General features: G+C 38.7%; 1 protein-coding gene across 1 annotated transcript; it reads right to left on the reverse strand.

Annotated features, from left to right (window-relative positions):
- Positions 1-680: 680 nt before the first annotated feature.
- tagapb (T cell activation RhoGTPase activating protein b) lies at positions 681-20,273 on the reverse strand. The gene is made up of 14 exons (XM_047387131.1): positions 20,128-20,273; positions 17,459-17,544; positions 12,049-12,219; positions 9,462-9,635; positions 7,231-7,272; positions 6,788-6,875; positions 6,625-6,678; positions 6,219-6,288; positions 5,829-5,980; positions 5,457-5,618; positions 5,014-5,123; positions 4,475-4,661; positions 4,186-4,267; positions 681-2,490 (listed from the first exon to the last, which is right to left on the reverse strand). The coding sequence occupies exons 1-14, from the start codon at positions 20,200-20,202 to the stop codon at positions 1,334-1,336; spliced, it is 2,610 nt and encodes an 869-aa protein (XP_047243087.1). The 5' UTR covers positions 20,203-20,273; the 3' UTR covers positions 681-1,333.
- Positions 20,274-23,438: the final 3,165 nt, after the last annotated feature.

Here is a 23,438-nt window from a genome sequence, read left to right on the forward strand (position 1 = left end):
ATGCATTTTTCAGTAGCAATTAATATTGATTAAAACAAGATTTCAAGTTTCTGTTTACTTTTGTTTTTACAAATTCAGAGTGTGATCAAGCCTGTTGAATGAGGGTTTAAGATGAAGATTCCTTTTGCAGTATTTGACCTTTATTGTCACTGACTGCCAGAGCGCAAATGAGGTGCAATATGTTGAAAGATCTTCTTCTATAATATACATTTTTATGCATTAGTCTGTTTATCCTAACACCAAGCTTAAGAAACTTGCAAATTCCTGCTCTTTATTAATCAGATACACATTTGCAATGAATTAAATCGACCCCTTAAGGAAGGAAGCTGTGTTAAAAATGTTTTAGAAAGGAAGGAAGAAGCGGTGGCATCAGCCCATCGTGCCGTCACAGACAAGAGGAACACCATTTCGCAGAAAAACCAAATCGGTCCATGTGACATTGTCTGGTTTCTATCAGCTTTAGCATGCAGTGTGCGCCAGAACACGTTGTTCTCTCAATACGGTCTGTTAGCTGTTGCTATTATGCAACACATCAAGCAAAAGGAAGTGGAGCCCAGCAAGTTATTTGCTCTGTTTTCTCATTAATTCTCCTACTAATGAGTTCAGGACACAATAAATGCAAACTTCATTTATCTGAATGAGACTTACAAAAAGAGCCATTAAAAAGAAAGACAAAACAGTTAACTTTTTTAATTTATTTTCATACTTTATTTTTCTTTCATTTTCTCACAGGGTTATCTATAACCATTTATATTATTTGGAGTTCACATGAAACACATTTGTATCTGCTGGTGTTTAAACATATTTACAGTTTAGCATACAAATAGGGAAAGCATAGCTAGCCACCATTAAAAGTGCTTTAGTGTAGTGGAAGAGGAAGACTGTGAAAAGTGAAGTGCATTCACAAAAAAGCACAAAAAAAAGTAAGAAAAACAAACTGTGTTTGATGTAATGTGTTGTACGTAAAACACACAAAACAGAAACTCATAGCATATTTCATCCACAGCAAACTGTGTTTTTAGCTTCATGGTGATAGACTAAATATCTATCATGGTAACTACATATAATGTAATATTCGTACTTAAATAGTACTACTGGGGATCTGCAACCTCAGAGGTGGGACATAACAGACATACCTTTAAACAAAAGTGAAAAATAGGCTTTTTCTGTACAAACACTTATAAAAACAGAGCCGCAAACATACAATGCTTAGAAATAGTACCAAACATGCTGCCTCTGATGGAAGTACAGAAGGTCAACTATACAAAAACTGTGTGTGATCAAATCTGGATAGTCTTCTAGATCCGGGACGAAATAAATGTTTTTAGTATTTTCAAACGTAGGATTCCTTGGCATAGGAAAATTCCTCAAACACCGGCTGGCTGCATCTCTGGGACACGACTTCATGCTGGCCCGCAGTTATGGACTCAGACATGGCCCTCTGGCGAAAAGGCTGCTGCCGCTTAACAACGTTGTCTTGTGCCATTTGAGAGAAGCAGTCCTGGTTGTATACATACTCTCTGATTGGAAAGTCATAGTTCACAGAGGAAGGGCGGGACCTCCTCTCCAGTGTTAAGGCGTCCTGTACAGTCATGGAGCCATACTGCGGTGGGGGGGCCATGTTCTGCACAGCCTGCTCGTATGATGGAGGCCTGCAGGGCAGCTTACTGTCCACCTTCTTGAACACTTCAATGGCAGACAGAGGGCGTGACTTGAGAAGAACATCGGTTGAGGGATCTGCTTCACTCTGTGAGTCCTCCTGAAGAGTCTCTGGGAAGGAGTTTTCCTTTTGCGAGTCTTTCTTTAGACTGCTTCTGCTGAAGGCACCCAGGCTCCTGGTCCTCATCAGGACTTTTGAGGCGACCCTCATGGACTGTGATCGCCTCTTCTCCTCTGAGATTGGCCTGGGAACATCCAGCTTGCCATTTGTTATCACTATTGGTTGACTGTTGCTGTTATTTTTCTTGGAGGACTTTGGCGAGCCCACTGGGGAATTGGTAAAGACAGAGCTCTCTGACTGGTTAGAGGCAGTACTCTCCAAGGAAGAGCAGGACCAGTCCTTGCCCATGAAGGGCAGCAGATCCATGTTTGAGCTACAGCTCAGCTTTGGAAAAGACAAAACCGAGCTGGCTCCACCCCGACCTTTAAGCAAGAAGGAGTCATCTGAGATCTGCTTTTTCAGGGGCTGCTCGTCGAACTCGTCCCGCTGCATGGAACAGTCATCTTGGCTCCTGGCATGGCTGCGCAGGTTCTCAAGATTGTCTGGGAGGAGGAGAATGGGCTCGGAGCAGCGGCGGTTGAAGGGTGCCTTGTTGTCGAAGGCTGCATCAGATTGCCAGGACAAGGTGGTTATGCTGGGGCTGAGGGACGAATATGAGGAAGATGAGCCACGGCCTCCATCTGTGGACCTTCTTTTCTCTCCTGCCTCTCCATCTCCATCTGGGTCAGGGCTGTCATACGCAGAGTCATGATGTACCGAGGAAAGGGAGTCTACATGGTGGCAAAGGAATATACAATTAACATAAATAGATACAAGTCTGTGTGTCTGTTTAGTCCCTAGAAGAATACTCTAACATATACAGGTCCTTCTCAAAAAATTAGCATATTGTGATAAAGTTCATTATTTTCCATAATGTCATGATGAAAATTTAACATTCATATATTTTAGATTCATTGCACACTAACTGAAATATTTCAGGTCTTTTATTGTCTTAATACGGATGATTTTGGCATACAGCTCATGAAAACCCAAAATTCCTATCTCACAAAATTAGCATATCATTAAAAGGGTCTCTAAATGAGCTATGAACCTAATCATCTGAATCAACGAGTTAACTCTAAACACCTGCAAAAGATTCCTGAGGCCTTTAAAACTCCCAGCCTGGTTCATCACTCAAAAACCCAATCATGGGTAAGACTGCCGACCTGACTGCTGTCCAGAAGGCCACTATTGACACCCTCAAGCAAGAGGGTAAGACACAGAAAGAAATTTCTGAACGAATTGGCTGTTCCCAGAGTGCTGTATCAAGGCACCTCAGTGGGAAGTCTGTGGGAAGGAAAAAGTGTGGCAGAAAACGCTGCACAACGAGAAGAGGTGACCGGACCCTGAGGAAGATTGTGGAGAAGGGCCGATTCCAGACCTTGGGGGACCTGCGGAAGCAGTGGACTGAGTCTGGAGTAGAAACATCCAGAGCCACCGTGCACAGGCGTGTGCAGGAAATGGGCTACAGGTGCCGCATTCCCCAGACCCAGGCTACAGAGAAGCAGCACTGGACTGTTGCTCAGTGGTCCAAAGTACTTTTTTCGGATGAAAGCAAATTCTGCATGTCATTCGGAAATCAAGGTGCCAGAGTCTGGAGGAAGACTGGGGAGAAGGAAATGCCAAAATGCCAGAAGTCCAGTGTCAAGTACCCACAGTCAGTGATGGTCTGGGGTGCCGTGTCAGCTGCTGGTGTTGGTCCACTGTGTTTTATCAAGGGCAGGGTCAATGCAGCTAGCTATCAGGAGATTTTGGAGCACTTCATGCTTCCATCTGCTGAAAAGCTTTATGGAGATGAAGATTTCATTTTTCAGCACGACCTGGCACCTGCTCACAGTGCCAAAACCACTGGTAAATGGTTTACTGACCATGGTATCACTGTGCTCAATTGGCCTGCCAACTCTCCTGACCTGAACCCCATAGAGAATCTGTGGGATATTGTGAAGAGAACGTTGAGAGACTCAAGACCCAACACTCTGGATGAGCTAAAGGCCGCTATCGAAGCATCCTGGGCCTCCATAAGACCTCAGCAGTGCCACAGGCTGATTGCCTCCATGCCACGCCGCATTGAAGCAGTCATTTCTGCAAAAGGATTCCCGACCAAGTATTGAGTGCATAACTGTACATGATTATTTGAAGGTTGACGTTTTTTGTATTAAAAACACTTTTCTTTTATTGGTCGGATGAAATATGCTAATTTTGTGAGATAGGAATTTTGGGTTTTCATGAGCTGTATGCCAAAATCATCCGTATTAAGACAATAAAAGACCTGAAATATTTCAGTTAGTGTGCAATGAATCTAAAATATATGAATATTAAATTTTCATCATTACATTATGGAAAATAATGAACTTTATCACAATATGCTAATTTTTTGAGAAGGACCTGTATATATATATATATATATAAAGTGACTCTTTATTTACCTTCATCTGTATCAAGTAAAGTTTGAATATTTTCTCTAAGAATGATGCTGTTCTCAATCAGGAACTGAGTTAGGTCTGTGGCCTGCAGAAAAAAAGAGAAAAACTGTTAAACATAAAAAATACAGCACATCGTTGGCTTCCAGAAGTTTGATTTTTACACAACAATCTAGAGGTACGTCTGCTGAAGTGTGATCTGACTTATGAAACCTTATGAGGTTTTCTGCACTGTGAACCGCAAAGCTTCAAAGCAGAAACAGTGAAAGGGCACATTAATCTCAAGAGTTTCTACCTTCCCCATCTTTTCCCTCTGCCCATCCAGTGGGGTGTCATCCAGCTGCAGCAGCGTGGGCCCGATGCACACCGCCAGATTGGAGGCGTCCATCTTGTTGATGTCTGAGCTCTCCAGGATGCAATGGAAGACGCAGATCAGGTACTGCAGGAGGATTTTGTTGGGCCCCGGAAGATCATAGATCACCCTGGCAGCGGAAGGAAGAGAAAAAGAACAGGAAGAAGATAAGTTTGGCGGTCTTCAAGTTGTTTAAAGTTTGTTCCCGTTTTTGAACTGATCAGACAGAAAAAGAAGAAGTGGTCTTTGTATGGGCTGCAGATGGAGGAAACTGGGATATTCTGCAAAAGGTCCACTCATAAAAACCCTTGCTTGCTTGCTGTTAACCACATAAGCATTCATAAAAATAAAAACAGAACAACAAAAAAATAACAAAAGATGCCCTTCCACATATAAATACCACATATTCCATTAAAAAGAGGATCCAGGTAGTATAAATGTCACAGGGCGGAGCAGTTAGGAGTGGGTACAGATTAACTTACTTTTTGATTTCCAGAGCTCTCTGCTCGGTGTCTTCATGGTCCAGAGCTGCTGTCCACCTGTTGTAAAGGTCAGACCTGAGCAGGCTGCCAGGAAGTTCCTTCAGGAAACACTGCAAGCAAAAAGAAGACAGTGATGAGCTACAATGCTTACTATTAAAAATTGTGTGATTAAATAATTTTTTTAAACATTCCTATGATGCTTTATTTGCAAGATACCTCATAATACAGATGGTTTCTTTAGTATTTAAGGTAGAAATATCTGTTCTGTTCTACTCTTTCTTTAGTAATGTATGAGCTGTGGTACCAGTTTTGGTGGAAAAGAGGTAGTTGCTGATGTGGTAAATTGTTTTTTTTTTTAATAAAAAATAAAAAAAAGTGGCATTTCTAATAAAAAAGGCAGTAATCTTAAGAATGATTGCTTCAGCGTGTTCTGTGTTACTCACTTTGAGCAGTCCAACCAGCAGATGGACCTGCTGACCCGCCAGGTCCACCTCCGCACCGTTATCAAGCTGCTCCTTGAGGTCCTTCATGAGCCTGGTGTTGCACGGCTTCCGAAACACCCCTTCCACAGAGGGGCCCCTCTTCCTCAGCAGCAGCAGCAGGTCCTGGTGGGAGCATGATGTAGTGAATAAACATGCAACCACTTCCCCTCATTAGTAAAATGTTGTCAGCTAAGTATGTGTTTCGTTATTCAGAAAAGCAGAACAATTATGCATCTTTAAACTCTGTCCTATTTTAAGATTTTGGTGTCTCCACAGCTTACACCAACAGGTAGAACCATGCAGATGCAGATCAACATTTCAATATGAACTTACTGTGATTGGTTTGGGAAGAGAGTTGTCATCTGGGCAGATGTTGCAAAGTTGCTGCCCAAACAGCTGACTCTTGGTGCTTTTATTTGTGTTGGATGCCTTGCTGGAAGCCCTCCTGAGCTTCATCCTGTTCCTCACCAGGTTCCACTTGGTTTCTGAAGAAGGCAAATGCACTATTAACATAAACTGAAAACACATCACATGCTTGACTCAAACGTAGAGAGACAAAAGTTTGTTTTGTTCACTCGTTCAACCTAACCTCCCGCTAGATTTCGCTTTTCTGTCTCTGCGGTTAATTCTTCAAACCTAATGGGCCCTCCCCCTCATCAGAGTGGCACAGATCTGCACCAGAGCAACCAAGGGAGAGGCATGTGCAAAAATTTTCAAACTCACCAGAGGACTGTGTCAGTCTCTCCTCTTGATTGTTTAACTGCTTTGACAAAGCACAGCTCCTCACATCGCCCTGGCAACATAATAAATGAAAAGAGATGTGGTGATTAACATGCAAGAGGAACTTGAGCCTACAAAAGCAGAAGAAGAAAGGTTGTCTTTTTGAATTTTAAACAAGCTAACACCACACATCCCTTAGCCAACATGTACACCAACATGAACAATCTCAACTTCTGTAACAAGGGTCATGATCAGTCATATCCCAACCCCTAATCAGATCTTTTAATATAATATCAATTTCCTAATATGTACTGTGTTTCCTGCAAGATATCTGTAGTTATATATATCTATATATAGATATTTCCACAATACATGTTTCTGATCACAATAAGCTTATCTTTTGACCTACCTCAGATGTAAGCACGATCATTTGTTCCATGCCACCTCCTATTAGAGTTTTAGTCTATAACATTTAAAAAAAAGAAAGAGAAAGATGTTGTGAGATATGTTACTATATAATAGTATGTTTGAGTTCCAGTATAATGTGGCACTGCATGCATCAAGAGACTTACAGCGATGCTGCCACTCAACACCTTCATGAGGACGTCCGGAGGTGAAGAAGTAGCACAACTAGTCCTCGCTTTTGCGTCTCTAATTTTTCTGCAAAGGAGATTAAGATAAAAATCGTTCAAAATATGAAATTTTTCCTTTAAGGGCTTTCAGAAAATTTAACTCTTTCGCTCTGAACTTAGATGGTTTTTACATGTTCTCTTCAATGGTTTAAAAAGCGAAGGTTGGTGTTAAGGTTTAAACAGTGTATCCTTATGAGTTTCTATGTTTACAATAACCGAAATCACTTTTCAGGTCTTTTATGAATTTATTTACCGCTTGGACTCAACAGTCATTCTGATCTGAGCTATGCGGTTCAGCTGCACCAAGATTTATCAGCAAACAAAATATTTACATTAAGCAACAAACTCAAAAAATTGTATATACGATTACATTTTGGCCTTACCTGTGAAGAGTATCTGACCAGCGTTCTTTCACCTCAGGCGAGCTGTGGGCGAGAAAACAGCATGGTATGAGTTACTAAATCCACAGAGAGAATCCAACGCGCTCTCGGCTGACTGTGGGAGGAATGAGACGAGCCTTGCACCCACAGCCTCTTTTAACAACTCTGGTGGAAAGTGCATCGCAGTCATGGGAAGAGGAAGCAGTGTCACGGCATACCCCATTCAGACAACCTTCCACTTCCTCATAGACGTACGACGCTGCTGCGGCTTTGCGTCCACCAGTGGAAACAGGACATGCTCACCTGTGAGGCTTCACCATTATTAACATAAAGCTAATGCCAGCACCTGCTCTTGTTTTTCAGCACAACTGTTAAAATGCAGTTTCTCTAAGGCTCCATCTCAATGTGAGTGTGAAACCTTCACACAGTGAATCATAACTAAAGTCCAGTCAGACAAAAAGAAGGGTTCTCATTTTAAAAAAAACAACAGCTCAAAACCCACTTGGGTATTAATCAGCTTCTAGGAATACAATAATAGGTGAAAAACAGCCTCAGTGTTTGATCGTGATGACTTTGCGAGAAACGTGGGAGTCACTGAGCAACACAAATGAGCAATTTGTCATCTGGTGCCACTTTAGTGATCAGAAATTCACAGTAGGGAAAAAATACACTTTCGTTCTTTTTTAGCCAATCATAAATCAAAACAAAGAAAGAGTAAGGTTTCTCCAGCGCTTCATCCTTACAGTAAAGGCCTGCATTTCTTGCCAGTGTCTGCTGGAGACGTGTTTGGTTACGATGTCCAAACTTCCTATTTCTTGAGTTTTTGTCTTGTGATGCTGCAGGGATGACTTTCATTTTGCTACTTCTTGATTTTCCTAAAGGCCACACATCACATGATCATATCATTATTTACTACAGTATATGTGCACATGTTCTTGGTAATTGACTTGCACTAAAAGACATTTTGTAAAAAATAAAAAATAAAAGAATTTGAGAGTTTGAGAGTTTGCAATGCATTTTAAAGGTTTATATTCTGTTTCACTTTGGCACATTACAACCACAAACTTTAATGTATTTTACTGGGATTTTCCGATGTGACACATTGTAAAGTGGAAAGAAAAAAATATATTTTAAAAATTGCAATTTGAAAAGTGTGCCATGCATGTGAAGTCAGCTTTCTTGACTCCAACATCTTTAAATGAAATCCAGCAGCCACCTAATTGGTAAACAGCCCAATAGATTGTAATTTACTCTCAGTACAAATCCATATGTTCTGTGAAGGCCTCAGAGGTTTGTTAGAAAACATTAGTGAGCAAACATCATCCTGAAGATCAAGAAACACAGCCGAACGGTCAGGGAGAAAGTTTTGAAGAAGTTTAAAGCAGGGTTCGGTTGTAAAACAATGTTCCAAATCTTAAAAATCTGATAGCTCTGTTCAATCTAAACTATACGACACAACTGCAAACCTACCATAACATGTCCTTCCACCTAATCTGACGGTCTGGGCAGGGAGTGCATCATTCAAGCTGAAACTGAGGCTAAAGAAGCTTCAAGACTGTCATGAAGGAAGCCATTGTTGAAAGAAAGCCATAAAACTCCTGTTTGCGGTTTGTCACAGGCCATGTACGAGACACAGTAAACACGTGGAAGAGTGCACTGGTCAGATTACACCAAAATTTAACTTTTTGACCAACATGCAACACATTATATTTAGCAGAAAATTAACACGTCACCCCTTTGTAAATACACCTTTAAAACTAAGAACATTTGTGTGCGGAAGACTTTCTTCAACGGGGACAGGAAGACTGGTCAGTCTTTATGGGAAGATGAAGCTAAATACAAACTAAGACAGGAAGAAACCCTGTCATAGGCAGCAAAACAGTTAGGACTGGCACAGAAATCCACCTTCCAGCTGAAAAACAACCCCCAACATATAGGCAGAGCTGCATTGAAAAGATTTAGATCAAAACGTACACTTTTCAGACTTTTATTTGAAAATATTCTTGAACAAAAGGTATCCTTGCACTTCATAATAACCAGAAGGTTATTATTACTGCTTTGCCACTACATCTTGCTTTTCTTTAGAGTCAGCAGCAAGGTTAGGAATTGCAAGAATGAAGTAATGATCACACGAAGATTCTCCTTGCTACACAATGCATGATTCTGCTTGAGACATTTATGAATCGACCAGTTTACATACAGCTGTGAGTCATGTGCTGTGTTTGCCCTCTTACCAAAAACACACAAGACAAAAAGTGAGATCCCAAGCTAGGACAAGAGTCAGCCTGGGGTCAATGTCCCCTATTGTCCCACTGTCATCACCATCCTCCTCATGCTCCTCCTCAAAGTCACAAAGCCAGACGTCCTCCAGGTCCACTCTGTGCTTTAGGCGGTAGCTGGTCGTCGACCTGTTTCGGCAGAAGCAAAAAGAGAAGCAATAGGCGAACTAAAATGTTTTTCTGATTTCTGTTTTCTCGTGTTCTACATTTCAGTTCCATAAACGTCTGCCTTGTTTGTTGACTTTTCGTTTTGACTTTGAAAATAGTTTAATCTCAGAAGTAGTCTGTTTTTCTTTTTTAAAGTAAGAACCTATGTCCTGAAAAGAGAAGAGAAAGGAATAATTTATCAAAGAACAGGGATTTTGACCGGTTTACTTTAAAAATTGTTTACTGTCTAGGAATTTGGTGGGCAGTAAAGGTCAGGGCAATGAAACACAGAAATTAGTGTTTAGAGTACGCTTGTTCTCAGTATAGCAATACTGTAACATTAAATTTCTCCATAAACTCAATTCACTATCTGTGCACTAAAAGCAAAAATGCAATAATCGGAAATCGGAAATACCTAACAAAACAGCATCCATAGGATATATAATTAGAGTGAAGAATAACTATACGTATTCTTCACCTTCATACATACAATTCAGTTTGAAAAAACATCTGAGTGTGGCCTCAGTAACCAAAACATTTTAAAGTAAAAGAGTACTGAGTGCCTCCTGAAGTCTGAGAAAGATGGTGACTATAGACCAATATTTGGGATCCAAAGGCTGTTAATGTGAGGTAACTGAGATGATAATGACATCTCCACTGACCATGTTGAATGTTAGCAATAATATGACAGCTAAATGTGGACATTAATCTTTTAATGCAGCAGCATAATGTCACATTGGGAAAGGAAATCCTACATCAAGAAAACCAAAATCACCGTTGTTGAAATGATTAATGTTATTAATAAATGTAACTGAAAGATGAGTTTAATATACTGTATAATGTATTCTTTAATTTTGATCACATTGTTGAGGAAACTTTAGTTAGTAGTCCATGAATGCCTTGTTCTCTGGGGTATATGCATGACACAGCACATAGGCCCTTTTATCTCTTCAAGCTGGGTAAGACAAGAGAACATACCAGGGAATTGTGTGAAAGAAGTAACCAAGTTTACATTACAAACAAATGTAAACTTTTGGGGTTCAGTTTTAAAATGAATCCAACTATGACCTTGTGATTGAACTAAAGGTTTCCTGGGTGTGTCCTGACCCGTCAATCCAGTCAACATGTTTATTAGTGCCCCATTTGGGTTTTGCCCAGGTACATTGGGAAGTAAGTGGGACTGGGCTTAGATTGGGTCTTAGCTGAGTCTTAAATGGCGCAACACTTCTAGGATCCTACAGGTCCCACTTTTTAGCCTGAGTAGTCCAGCATACCTACATGGGCAATTAACCATTATATAACTTGTGGACAATCCCATCTGGAGCTTAGTTTTCAGACTACTTTCTGCCGACATGGGCACCATTATGTGAATGTTGGCCATGGATGTGTGAGTAGACATTGTCATTGGGATGTAAACAAAAAAAAACAAGGTTGTTACATTGTGGGACATCGTTATATATAGATCTTGGACAGTTTTCCTTTGGTTTTGCCATCTTCAACTACAACAATAGTTTTCCAACTATGTTATCCATTAAGGAATGTAATAATTATAGAATTAAAAAGAAAATTGTTACTAAAGCCAACCACAGTAGACACAACTGTTGTCACATGACCAAACTCCTGGCAGTCTCTCCAAAAGAAACTAAAGAAGCAATATGAAAACTGAATAATGGGGCATAAAGTCATCTGTGGAATTAATTAGTGCACATGTACAGGTTTACTGTAGCGTGTTGTTGTCCCAGCTGTGCATACCTACAGGAACAGTGGGCAGGTTGTGGTACAGAGATGACTGAATATCCTCCCACTCAAGAGCTATAAAACTTCCACAGGCCTTTACAAACGGATCGGATCTTAACTGTGTGACTAAATGCAGTGAAAGTTGTTAGACTTTGTTTTAAACAAGTTTTGTGAGTTTAATGATGTTGGGAAAGAAAGATGAGGCTTTTTGTCAAATGTAATGTTTGTAGTATATTGGATTGGCACATTAAGTTAAAAGCATTTAAGTTAAAAGCAAAACAAAAGTTACAGACAGTTTGAAATATGTATCTGAGATGAAGACATTTTTTGAAGGGAATACCGTCGAGTTCCCCCCCTTATAACTTCTCTCACAGGGAAGCACCCTGCTTTCTTTTTCTATTAATGTAAACTTTGAATAACTAAATGCGACTGGGCTGTTGCTGGGAGATTCCCCAACACTCCAAGCATGCAGTTTAAAAATACACAGTTTGTTTCTACTTCCCTTTTTTTCACTCTGCAGTAAACACGTGACATTTTCAGTAGAAACTTCTTTAAAAACCACACTATTATTGTAAATCCAATCTGCTTCACTTGATATCCTACAATAATCCTATTTAATTTAAAGGAATATAATTTAAGGAATGTAGAAACAACTTACTTTAGTTTTGCCAAGACGAGGACATCAGTAAAGAGAAACAGGTGTCGCTGCTTGATCTTTGACCCCTCTGTGACTTGGACGCACTCGTCCAGCAGCAGCTCGCTGTTCTCGTTGGTCAAACCGAGAACAAATGGACTCTGCTCAACAGACACCCAGCAGGGAGCCTCCTCCCTGAGCCAAAGAAAACACACCAAAAGACAGGTGACTCTCAGGGCAGCCTACAACCAGGCCACACCGAGTCCTGTGAATGTAGGTTGTTTCCTAGAGCCTGTCTTTAATGGACAGAGAATCTCAAATCCTTTAACTGATGAGAAATCACCATGTATTCAAATTGCTCAATTTGCAAAGAAGATGGCTTGAGTTAGTATCAGTATGAAGCAGCAAGTGTAAGAGGGTAAATCCAGACATGTTGGGTGACACATGCTTTCTCAACTTTATTTTGTTGGTTTGCTTTTCTTTATTTTTTGTTCTTATTTCACTTGAGTAGTAAAAACCTTAATAGTCATTTAAATAGTTCTGCTTGTAAAATGATCATTACCACATACACTTTCTAAGTTTTTAAATATAAATGATTCAGTTATTTAATCAGAAGATAACACATATAAGATGCTCTTTGATTTAGAGGAGAACAGTTTACATGTGAAAAACTCTCTAAAAAAAAATAAAGCTGTAAATTTCAACTACCACGCCAGAGTTAATTGAAAAAGAAAATATATTAATTGCCACTAAATGGTGTACTAAGCAGCAGCTAATATAAACAAAGACAAAACTTAATGTTTTATGAAAAGATCTGTGTAGACCTACATTGACACTAATGACTTATAAAGCTGCCACATTTTAATTAACTTTATTTAATGTCTAATTATGTAAAAGGCATTCATATTTACTATTACACAAGGATAGGTCATATAGCCACCATTATAACACTGAAGCTTTGAAAAAGCATGACAAGCTAACAGGCTAAAAAGAAACAAATAATATAGTATGAAAACATATTAGCCCCCAAATAGTTTTCTTCTGTTTTACCAGTCACACATTATGGTTCCTGTCATCCAACAAATTTTAACATGAGACAAAATTATTTTTCAAACGATTTCATTTTTAAGGCCAAACATCTGTCCAAAATCACACTGGCTCTTTGTGAAAATATATGTCCCCCTAAACCTAGTAAGCGGTCAAGATAAGTTCAGTATCTCTAGCCACACCTAGACTAATTGCTGGCATAAATAAAAAAATTTAATAAAATTATTTCTTAATTAGAACCTGTATGACAACATGAAGTAGGTTAAAAGATCTAAAAAAAAATACACCCTGTCCTGATCTAAAGAAAGTTTAAGAAAAAACAAGAAACAAATTCCTTAACATCTATCAGGAAAGAGTTTCAAATACATTTCTAAGACTTAGGGATTGCACAGTGAGAGGCATAATCCACAAACAGGGAAAGTATGGAACAATGGTGAACCTTCTCAGGAGTGGCTGGCCTTGAAAAATAACTCCAAGAGCGCCTGAACGACTCATCCAGGCGGTAACAAAAGAACCAAGAAGAACGTTTAAAGCACTACAGGCCTCATCTGCCTCAGTTAAGGTCAGTGTTTAGGATTAAACATAAAAAAGACACTGGAAAAATGGAATCCATGGAGGAGCTCCACTGCAAACACAACTGCTGACCACAGATCACCTTCATGCCACCGCATAGAAAACGGAGCACAGAACTAGTATTGAAAGCAAATAGTGTACAGTGCATGGACAAACTTTTCAGTAGGCTGACATTTTTATATTTAAATCTTTTTTCTTACACAATTCTAGTTTTCTGCCAAAACAAACTTTGGATTTTCATTAGCTGTAATCCGTCTACATTAAAATTAACAGAAATACTTGAAATACCTCTATGTAGAGATATACTATATGAGACAGTATGACTTTCATTTTTTCTATTGAATTATTGAAATAAACTTTTGAATGATATTCTAATTTAGAAGAGATTGAGTTGTGTGTGTACAGCAACATTTAAACTATACTGCTTACTCAGAGAAAAACACCACACAGAGCTACAGATGAGCTTCAAACTGGCAAATTTTGTTCCTGTTTGGCAACCCCACTAACCATTATCCCAGAGTGCCATTCAGACTAATTTACATGTAAATAACATTGTCAAATATAAGATTAACCAACTAATAATATTTATTGAAGAAAAGATGGCATAAATAATTGACCAAATATAGGAAAGCCAGTCTGTTAACATTATCTGTATCCTGTTGTGTTTCAAACTCGTCAAAGTTCAGCTCAAATAGGTCGGAGTTTATGTTGGGCAGGTGTGAAACCAGCTTTGGAGTTTGTTGGTCCCACCGCCTCTTGGTTAGAGGCACAAATTCAAATCATTTCACCAGTGGTGTTTTCCCTGCGTTATTTCACCGACCTACTATCGATGACTCATAAAGTACAGACAAATAACAAAGTGTGAGAGCTTTAGGTACTCAAAAATAGACAACATAAACAAGAAAAACAAAGAGACTGCTGAATATGATACTACATTTGTGCTTTTAATTAATATGAAGCTGGCTTTGTTTCAGCTTGTCTTAGTATTTAACGTTCAATGGGGAAAAAAATGAAAAAATCAGAGGGATTTTTCACCCCAGAACATCAAGACCTGGACTATATTTGTTTTTCTTTTTGTTAAAACTGGTTACTTAATTTATATCTTTGTTTTCATACATTAAGAAACTAAGCTTTTTTTGGTTCATTCTTGAAAAAATATATAATCATAATTTATGTGTAGCATTTTGTATAGTAATTAATAAAACAAGAACAAATGCCTCATTTGGCCTCGACAAACTTTCTCTGTATACGTCAGTGGCATACCCACCAGAGTGAAACTTGCACCCACAACGCCTGCCCCCTCCATGATGTCAGGCGTTTTTGAGCGCTGACTGGCTGGACGAGTGAGGGTGGGTTGTGTCTGACATTTATCTCATTCACTATAGAAAATGACTGACTGACCTTGAAGAAGTCACCCACCAGTGTGGGGGTCTTCACACAGCCCCCTGATGATGACAACTCGTAAAGGTTAATTGTCTGATAAACAAGAGGTGATGATGCAGAGCCCACGTGTATGAGGCGGAAAGTGTTGTTGCGTGTTTTCTTGTTTTTTATGAGCTAAAGTATCTTCCACAAATAAATATTATATATATTTACACATATTTGGATTATTATCTGTTTTATTTTTTTTATTCTGTGAATTATAAAAGTAATTCAAACAAAATGTATTATTATTTATACTGTTTGTTATACAGTTGTTTTATACAAAGAAATCTAAGACTGGACTGAAACACATTGTTAAATCACTGAAATCCTGCCCTCACGTGCAGCCTGGTTAAGAGGAAAGTTTAACAGTATGTTCAAGACAGTGTTTCAAAACCGTGCTGTGTAAACCCACTCAGGGGGACATCTGTGTTTGTGGCCTGCATGGCCATGCAGGCCACATATCCCCCCCCCCACAAACATGGTGGCAACCTGCAGATGTCACACGTGGTGGGATCAGGGAGACAGGAAGTGAGCTTCTTTCTCTGTTTTCTCTATGTAAGGTGTGACTTTCAGATTGTACTTGCGAGTGCTGCCACCTGTTTGTTGGGGGATTTGGAGGCTAGGTTTTCTACACTTCTGCTGTTGTTACATTTTCATGCATTTTTATGGTTTTGTAGTATTCTAGAACTATCAAAGGTAAAAAGTATCTTACTGATGGTACATTTACATTCTGTATTGTCCATGTTGGGTGTTTGTTTTTGGTATGAGAAACAGCATTAAGAGTTTGGTAGCTCGATCACTCATTTTGTTAGTGGAGAATAATAAACAATCATACAATATCTGTAATACTACACTGTATGAAAATAATTCTATAGTTAGTCATAATGTAAGCAAATGTTTATTTCTGGGGCACTAATAAACATATGTTAAGTGTTTTAAATAAAGTAAACATTGAAACCCTGATAACACACAAGAAACACTGAGACAAATGCAAACAAGAAGTAACGCATTACCAAATACAGATGAGTCAAACAGAAACATACATGCAAAGAAATATGGTATCTTCCAAAAGTATTCATAACCCTTAAGCTTTCACACAATTGTTCAGATTAGAAAAAAATCTCTCTCTTGATCTGCAAAGCCAATAGAAACATACCCAAAAAGACTTGCAGCTACGAATGCAGTGAAAGCTAGTGCTAAAAGGTATTGACTTAGGTCTTCAAATTAAGCCAAATTATTTTAGAAGGTTTGATACTAAAACCTAAGACTCCAAGTTTGAACAATCTGATGGGAATATAACTTGGGGCTAAAATGTGGGCAACTATTGCTTCAGTGTAAGTGAAGATTATTAAAAATGTTTGATTACTATTTTCTTCTAAGCACTGGCATAGAGTGGTAACATTTTAAGATCACCACACTTCAGGGAAATGTAATTCTGTATATCATCAGCATAGAATCGATAATTTAGATAAAGAAGAAAAACAAAGCTTTTAACTCTGTCAGACTCTTTGCTCTCGCTGATCATGCTAATCCAGTTCCTGTCTCTCAAGTCTGTCACCTAAATTACAGCAGTGTTTGTACTACTAGCCCAAAGGGTGACAATAAGCTTTTTAAATATGCACATTCGATGATTGTTTAGTTTAGTTCTTCTCTTGAAGTAAAACTATTTTAGACCTATGGTCAGTTCATTTTAGAGAAATATAAAAACACTTATTTTACCTACCTATTAAAAATAGGTAGGTAAACAACCAATAAGGTCCCCATTTCCCTCATCAAAAAGTGCAGATCAAGGTCAAGAATCCTCTGTAATCAACAATATTTGAAACACTTTTTTTCTTATTTTGTTTAAATTCGAGCTTACTTCTGCAAAAATGGCTTGAGCACTTGAGAAACAAACTACAGATATTATGCTCATTTCAATGCTTCTGAGCAGATTAGACAGATGATTAGCCCTTGTTCAAGCTGTTTATAACCAGTTTCATTACCTGAGTCAGTACTAGCTGGAAGATTTAGGTTATTTTGTAAATACCTCTGCAGACTAAGCAAATGTGGTTATAAATGCTGGCATTTGAAGCTTTTCTAATGATAACATTAGTAAGAGTTGCAGGTGGTTTGACCTTTGGTTTATCCTTTTGACCTATTGACTGTTTATCTAAATGTCTTTTAAATATAGCAGCATCTCTTATTTTTCTTTCTCATCAATGTAGTTCAACTGTCAAAACATTTTTACGTCTAAGATACCCAGTCAACTCAACCAACTATACAGCACAAACTGAGGGAGACTCTCTATTGGCACAGTGTTATCTAGGGTTTACAGCATTAGTACATGTGTGTAAATGCACCTTCACGTGTTTAGACGAAGCAATTGCTTCAGATAAATGATCCGTACCTGATAGGAGACCACGGCATCCCAAGGGCCTTCCCAAAGACCAGAGATGGAGCAGAGCGCCGCCTCTGAGCTAAATGTCTGAAGTGCTGATGTAAAAAACAAAAGTTAAAGGTTTATTTATTTGTCATAACATTATAACAGGAAAGAACTGCTGAAGACACAATGTTTTGGAAATGTTCATCAGCCAAGAACTTCCTTTAAAAATACATATCTTTCCTACTTCAGTGGCTTTTTGAAATAAAACCTGGCTGAGGATGTTATTTTGACCATGAAGATTAACAGTTGGTTAAAATAAAAAATATATACAATTAGGAATGAAAAATATGACATGAAGAAAACATAATTATATAAAAAATAAAATAACAAAAAACAAAAAAAATTGGTAATGACATAAAATCAAATGGGAAAAAAATCAAAAGAAAGTCATCAAGCTGTCCCTTTTAGTATGATTTTCAAAAATCCACATGAAAAAATAGAAACCTATACATTTATTTCACAAATTTTCCCGTTTTCCTTTAATTTAGGAACATAAAAATCGTTTATTATTATTAACATTATTTTTTTTTTTTTATGAAATCACATTTAGAATAAACATTACCAATCTTTCAAACAGTAAAACCATTTAAGTTCTGTAGCAGCTGCACTACAAGGCTACCTACTGAAAAATGCCCACATTTATGCTAACATCTATACAAGCTATTATTAAATAAATTTAAATTAAGAGTAATAATGCATTCAGTAACATAGAGGTTTTAACCAAGTTTTAGGTTTTCCTAACAGACTGAAACACAAGTTTGATCTTTTGTTTGTGTGTGCTTGACACAAAACAAAAAGCGTTTTCATCCTGCCTGCTTTTGTGCTCTAATTGCTGGACTGAGTAATTAGGTGATCCATATTAGAGGAAAAGGGAAAACACAGACAAACAAAAACAAACAGAAACTGGAATGCTTGATAAAAGGGTCTCTTTCTGCTGCCAGGACATCGCTACCACATTCTGGGCAAAGTGAAGGACATAAAGGAGGCTAAGGGGACCTGGACACACACCTGCCACATCTTCTCTAAACATGAATGCACCTCACTGTGGGCTTTGAAGCCTTCTTATTCCTGTGCAAGTTTTAAAAAAGCACGTTCCCTTTAAATATGTTCCATGAACATATTCCACTCACTTAAAACTGTGCACTTATATTTATATTATATTGTAGATATGTTTGTACTGTTTAATTTGTACTGTATTGCACCGACTACGCCAAAACAAATTCCTTGTATGTCCAAAAACGTACTTGGCAATAAAGCTTTTCTGATTCTGATTCTGATTCTGATTCTGATGAACACTGATTCACATTGTGTCTCCACTGATGAGCAAAGTATAACAGTCCTGAAAGCATGCAGCCACAGAAGCACTGAAGCTATATTTTCTAATAAAGGGAGCAATAGAAATTTCCTCTTTCTTTTTTTGAAAAAGGTATTTAAACTCAGTGAGGTGTTTTATATCTGCAGGACATTTGCACTTTCAAGGTAATCTCTTTATCCCCAAAATTGTTCTGTGATATGACTGTAAAGACAAGCCCCTCTTTAAGCAGCCTCTAATTTTTATATGTCAACTACCTGAAGAGTGTTAGAAGCAGCATTGCTCATTATAATGATTCCCTGCTCAGGTCGCCTGAACTTCACACCAACTTACAAACTCAACTCAGAGATTACAAAGGGTTCACAAACAGCCAGATCTGATCTTTCAGCCACAAGAGCTGCTCTTCTTCAAGGCTCTTTAAAATATACTTTTAATGTAAAACTAAATAATGGCATGAGGTGCAAACATGATTACATAAAAATATATTTTTTAGTAAAGAAACAAAATGTGGGCTGCACGGTGTCGCAGTTGGTAGCACTGTTGTTCTCCCCGTGCATGCATGGGTTCTCACCGGGTACTCCGGCTTCCTCCCACAGTCCAAAGACATGCCTGTTAGGTTAATTGGTAACTCTAAATTGCCCTTAGGTGTATGAATGAGTGTGTGCATGGTTGTTTGTGTGTTGCCCTGCGATGGACTGGCGACCAGGATGTACCCTGCCTCTCGCCCATACACTGCTGGACATGGGCACCAGCTCCCCCGCAACCCACTACGGAATAAGCGGTAGAAAATGACTGACTGACTGACAGAAACAAAATGAGACATACGAATTTCTTCATTTAGGGTCATTTAAAAGATTTTCCTATTTTATTCTATTGGTTAATTCAAAAAGTTTTGCATGGGAAAGCAGATTTACATTGTCCTCCACGATTATTGGCAAAAAAAGTAAAAAAAGCAAATTCATTTTAAACTACATGACCATATTCTCACATTGCATGTTTTTATCTAACGTTTAGTTTGAGTGTTTATTAGGGAAGAATTCTACATAAGGACGATTTTAACATAATCATTAGTGCCACGCTTACTGGCGCCCCTGCCAATAGCAGATGCAACGTCTTTTTGTCCACAGCAGAAACAGGTTCATTTTATATCTGGTAAACAATTGTTCTGAAGTGATTGTATATTTTGGATTATTTTCCTGCTGAAGGACCCACTAATGACCTAGTGTTTTGGTAGAACCAGTCAGAAACTTAATCGTTATGCTATGTCCGACCAAGGCTTCCATTGGCTTGGGAAGACAATTAGTCCCAGAGCAATACTCACAGGATGTATTGAAGCAGCTGCATCATCATAACTTCCCCTCCTCATGATTGCAGCTCCATAATCTGTAAGGTCCATGCTGCCGAGCCCTGAGTCTTCTGCTGTGCTGAGCTGTAGTTTAAGGTCCGTTGACACTTTGCAAATTTGTGGAGGGGCAGCTAAGTGATGCCTCTCGTTTTGCAAAACATTCTCTATTGAGTGGTGCTAATGAGGGTTTAAACAAAGGAGGCTTGCCTGGCACACAAACAGAGGAGCAGGGGGGCTTTCTGTGCCCGACCTCATAGAGCTGCAGTCCCAGTCTCAACAGAGCTACCAACCAACACTCCTGCACCAAAACCCACCATCCCACCCTGGGATGTTACGCTCCAGTAAGGCAGCTTCCTCCCATAATGAGATCGTCATGCGTCCCATTTCGGCCTTCTAACTTGTCCCCATTTCCAGGCTAATGTGGGTTAGACGCTTGGACAATCAGGGTCCCATAGATTGTCTCAAAACATGTTAAATAGGTTTTCACAGGCATATGGCCTACAGAAGTTGAGAAAATCACTTTTCCTCTTTTACTTAGTTACATGATGAGTGGGTACGTCCTGCCAAAATCTAATTTTATTTCAATTGATGGTTTTTTATTTAGCACTAGTCTACAGTAAAAGTCATATTACATCAATCGATTAAAATTAAACAGCACCACATCTGACCTACAGTTCTCAACACATTCACTTCAACTGAGAATGTTTAATGTTAGATTTGAAGCTGATTATCTAGAGCCAGAAAACAGTGTGCAGTTAAAAAAAAAGAACAAAATGGAGAGAAGCATAAAACAACTATGCATCCTTGACCAGAAGCTGTGATTAAAGAAAAAACTGTTTTGATGATGATGACCAATCACGTAGAGCCTCAGTCCCAACTTCTGTCCTGCTTCTCACGCAAACTAAACAGCGATAAAGGATTTTTTTCTCCCGGTAGACAAGAACTTTTAAAAATGTCTTTTAAATTACAAACAACTAGTCAAGCTATTGGTTGACCAGGACAAGGGCTGATTTGCTTTTTCATCTAACATGACTGAATTGGTTCAGTACAAGACTGCATTTTAATAGGGATCAAGCAGTTGTGGAATAGATGCTCAGAAAAACTTACATTTTAGGTACATTTCTACACACAGACTGACATGTGCACAATCTTTTGACCCAGACTGCTGAAAAGCCTGTCATCATGCATGAAATAATCTTTTACTCCACAGACTGTGCTCCTGAGGAGGCCGAATGCAACGTTTATTTCTCTGAAGCTGTTACTATAAACAGTTTTTTTTTGGATGCTTGTGAATGCATCTCTAAGTAATGCTCTTTTAGGGAAATTTTCTGCTGGAGCAAAACTCACTTAGCTGTTCCAGCTTTCACTATTTCAGTGCATGTCTGAATGAGACACTGTGTGATATCTTTGTTATGGAAATCTGCCTCTGAGACGCGAACAAACCTAAAATCAAATTATTTGACTGCTATCTAGGGTCTACTTGGCACAAATCTCCCGTGTGCTCTGCGCTGAGTCAGAAAGGAGAGCAAGACAGACCAAGGGAATAGTGGATTGAAGAGAAACAGAACCAGCACCAAGTGAAAACCCAATTAGATTAACCACCCAGAATAAGCTTAGTTAAAATTCAGTTTTGTTGTTTTAATAGAGTCCTAACCTCAGAATACCCCCACTGGGCGAGTTGAACAGCAGCTGAAGCCGAGGCTGACAACCCCTCCAAATGAGCGAGAGAGAGGGCCAGAACCTGAGGAAACCCGGAAGAAACCCAGGTTGGTTCCGAGACAGTAAACCCCATCTGACTCAACTGTAGACACTCTTTTCCTGTCCTATGGTTATTGCTCTCTGTGTTTGAACTCTAAATTAAGCATGAGAGCCTTTAGTTTAGCTTTCAGAGAGAAACTTCTGATGAAGTTAAACCTTTAATGAGCTAATAATGCTCAGGAAGTTCATTCTCAGCTCCCTTTAGCCACTTAGATTTCACCTTTGTTTGTTAATGTTTTCATTCTTGACTTATTTCAACAAATTAATATATTATTGTGATTTACAATTAGTAAATTCTTGATTCTTTTGATGACTAACTCAAAGTTTGTAACTAGCATATATCAAATAAGTAAAGAATTGACCTTAATGATCATTTTTACTGATTTTTTAAAAAGATTTTAATACAGAAACTTGCAACAGTTATTGGTTGGCTGTTTCTGGGGTTCTTTTCCTTTTCTACACAGCCATTTGTGTAAAGATTACTATGAAGAATGCATGATTAAGGTTTTTAACACTCCTACCAGATTGGTATGGTTGAATGATGCATTTTGAAATCAGTAAGAATATACTGTCTATTAGGAATTTAACTATATATTAATTTTCGGTCTTGACAACTATTCTAAAATGCATTAAAGAGAGACTGCTTTAAAATGTGCTAAAGAATCAGACATGCATACCTAAGTTTGGTCAAGAATATACAGTGCCTTGCAAAAAAATACGACTTTAACATTTTCACATTTTGTCACATTACAGCCACAGACTTTTTCATAAGAAAACATCACAAAGTGTTGCATAGCTGTTAATGTAAAAAAGGATACCAACAAAGCTTTCTTTTTAAGGAAATCCAGTCAGCTGCATCAAGTCATTGACTTTACAGCAATTCCTGTTCTGGACGAGCAACAGCCAGAGTAGCAATTCCTTATACAGAGCATGCATGTTGACAGTAGAAAGGAAAACTTCCTTTTAACAAGAAGAAACATCAAACAGAACCTGTCCAGAATGAGCAGCCATTTGCCATGAGGTTTGAGAAGACTGAGCAGACACACAAAGAGCCCAGAAGCACAGTACCTTCTATGTTAAGGAAAAAGTAAAGAGTTAATGGCAGCAGATAAGCTAAAGAGATAAGCTTTGAGACAGTAGAAAATCTATGAGATAAAAAACAGACCATAGCATTAAATGCCTCAAAAGCCAGTCTTATACCAAAAACAAAAAAAAAGCTGCTAGCAATCATCTCAAAAGTTTTTGAGATGATTTTAGAATGACTCATTTGGTGTTTCATGACACACAGGAGGGTTCTGAACTAAACCTTTGAAACTCCAGCTGTTAACAGATGGTTGTGGAACGATCCCGGGTTAGAAACACAGTACTGATGTGCCTTAAGGCAGTGTTTCTCAACCCTGGTGCTGAAGGCCCACTGTCCTGCTTGTTGTAGTTGCTTCCCCTTGTACTGTGTGTCAAAGACAGACCTCCAGGAACCCTCTCCATGGGAAACTCTTCATTTTACCTGATCTCCAGCTACTCAGACCAAG

The sequence above is a fragment of the Girardinichthys multiradiatus genome, chromosome 15 (genome assembly GCF_021462225.1).
Source record: "Girardinichthys multiradiatus isolate DD_20200921_A chromosome 15, DD_fGirMul_XY1, whole genome shotgun sequence".
In the NCBI taxonomy this organism is placed as follows: domain Eukaryota; kingdom Metazoa; phylum Chordata; class Actinopteri; order Cyprinodontiformes; family Goodeidae; genus Girardinichthys; species Girardinichthys multiradiatus.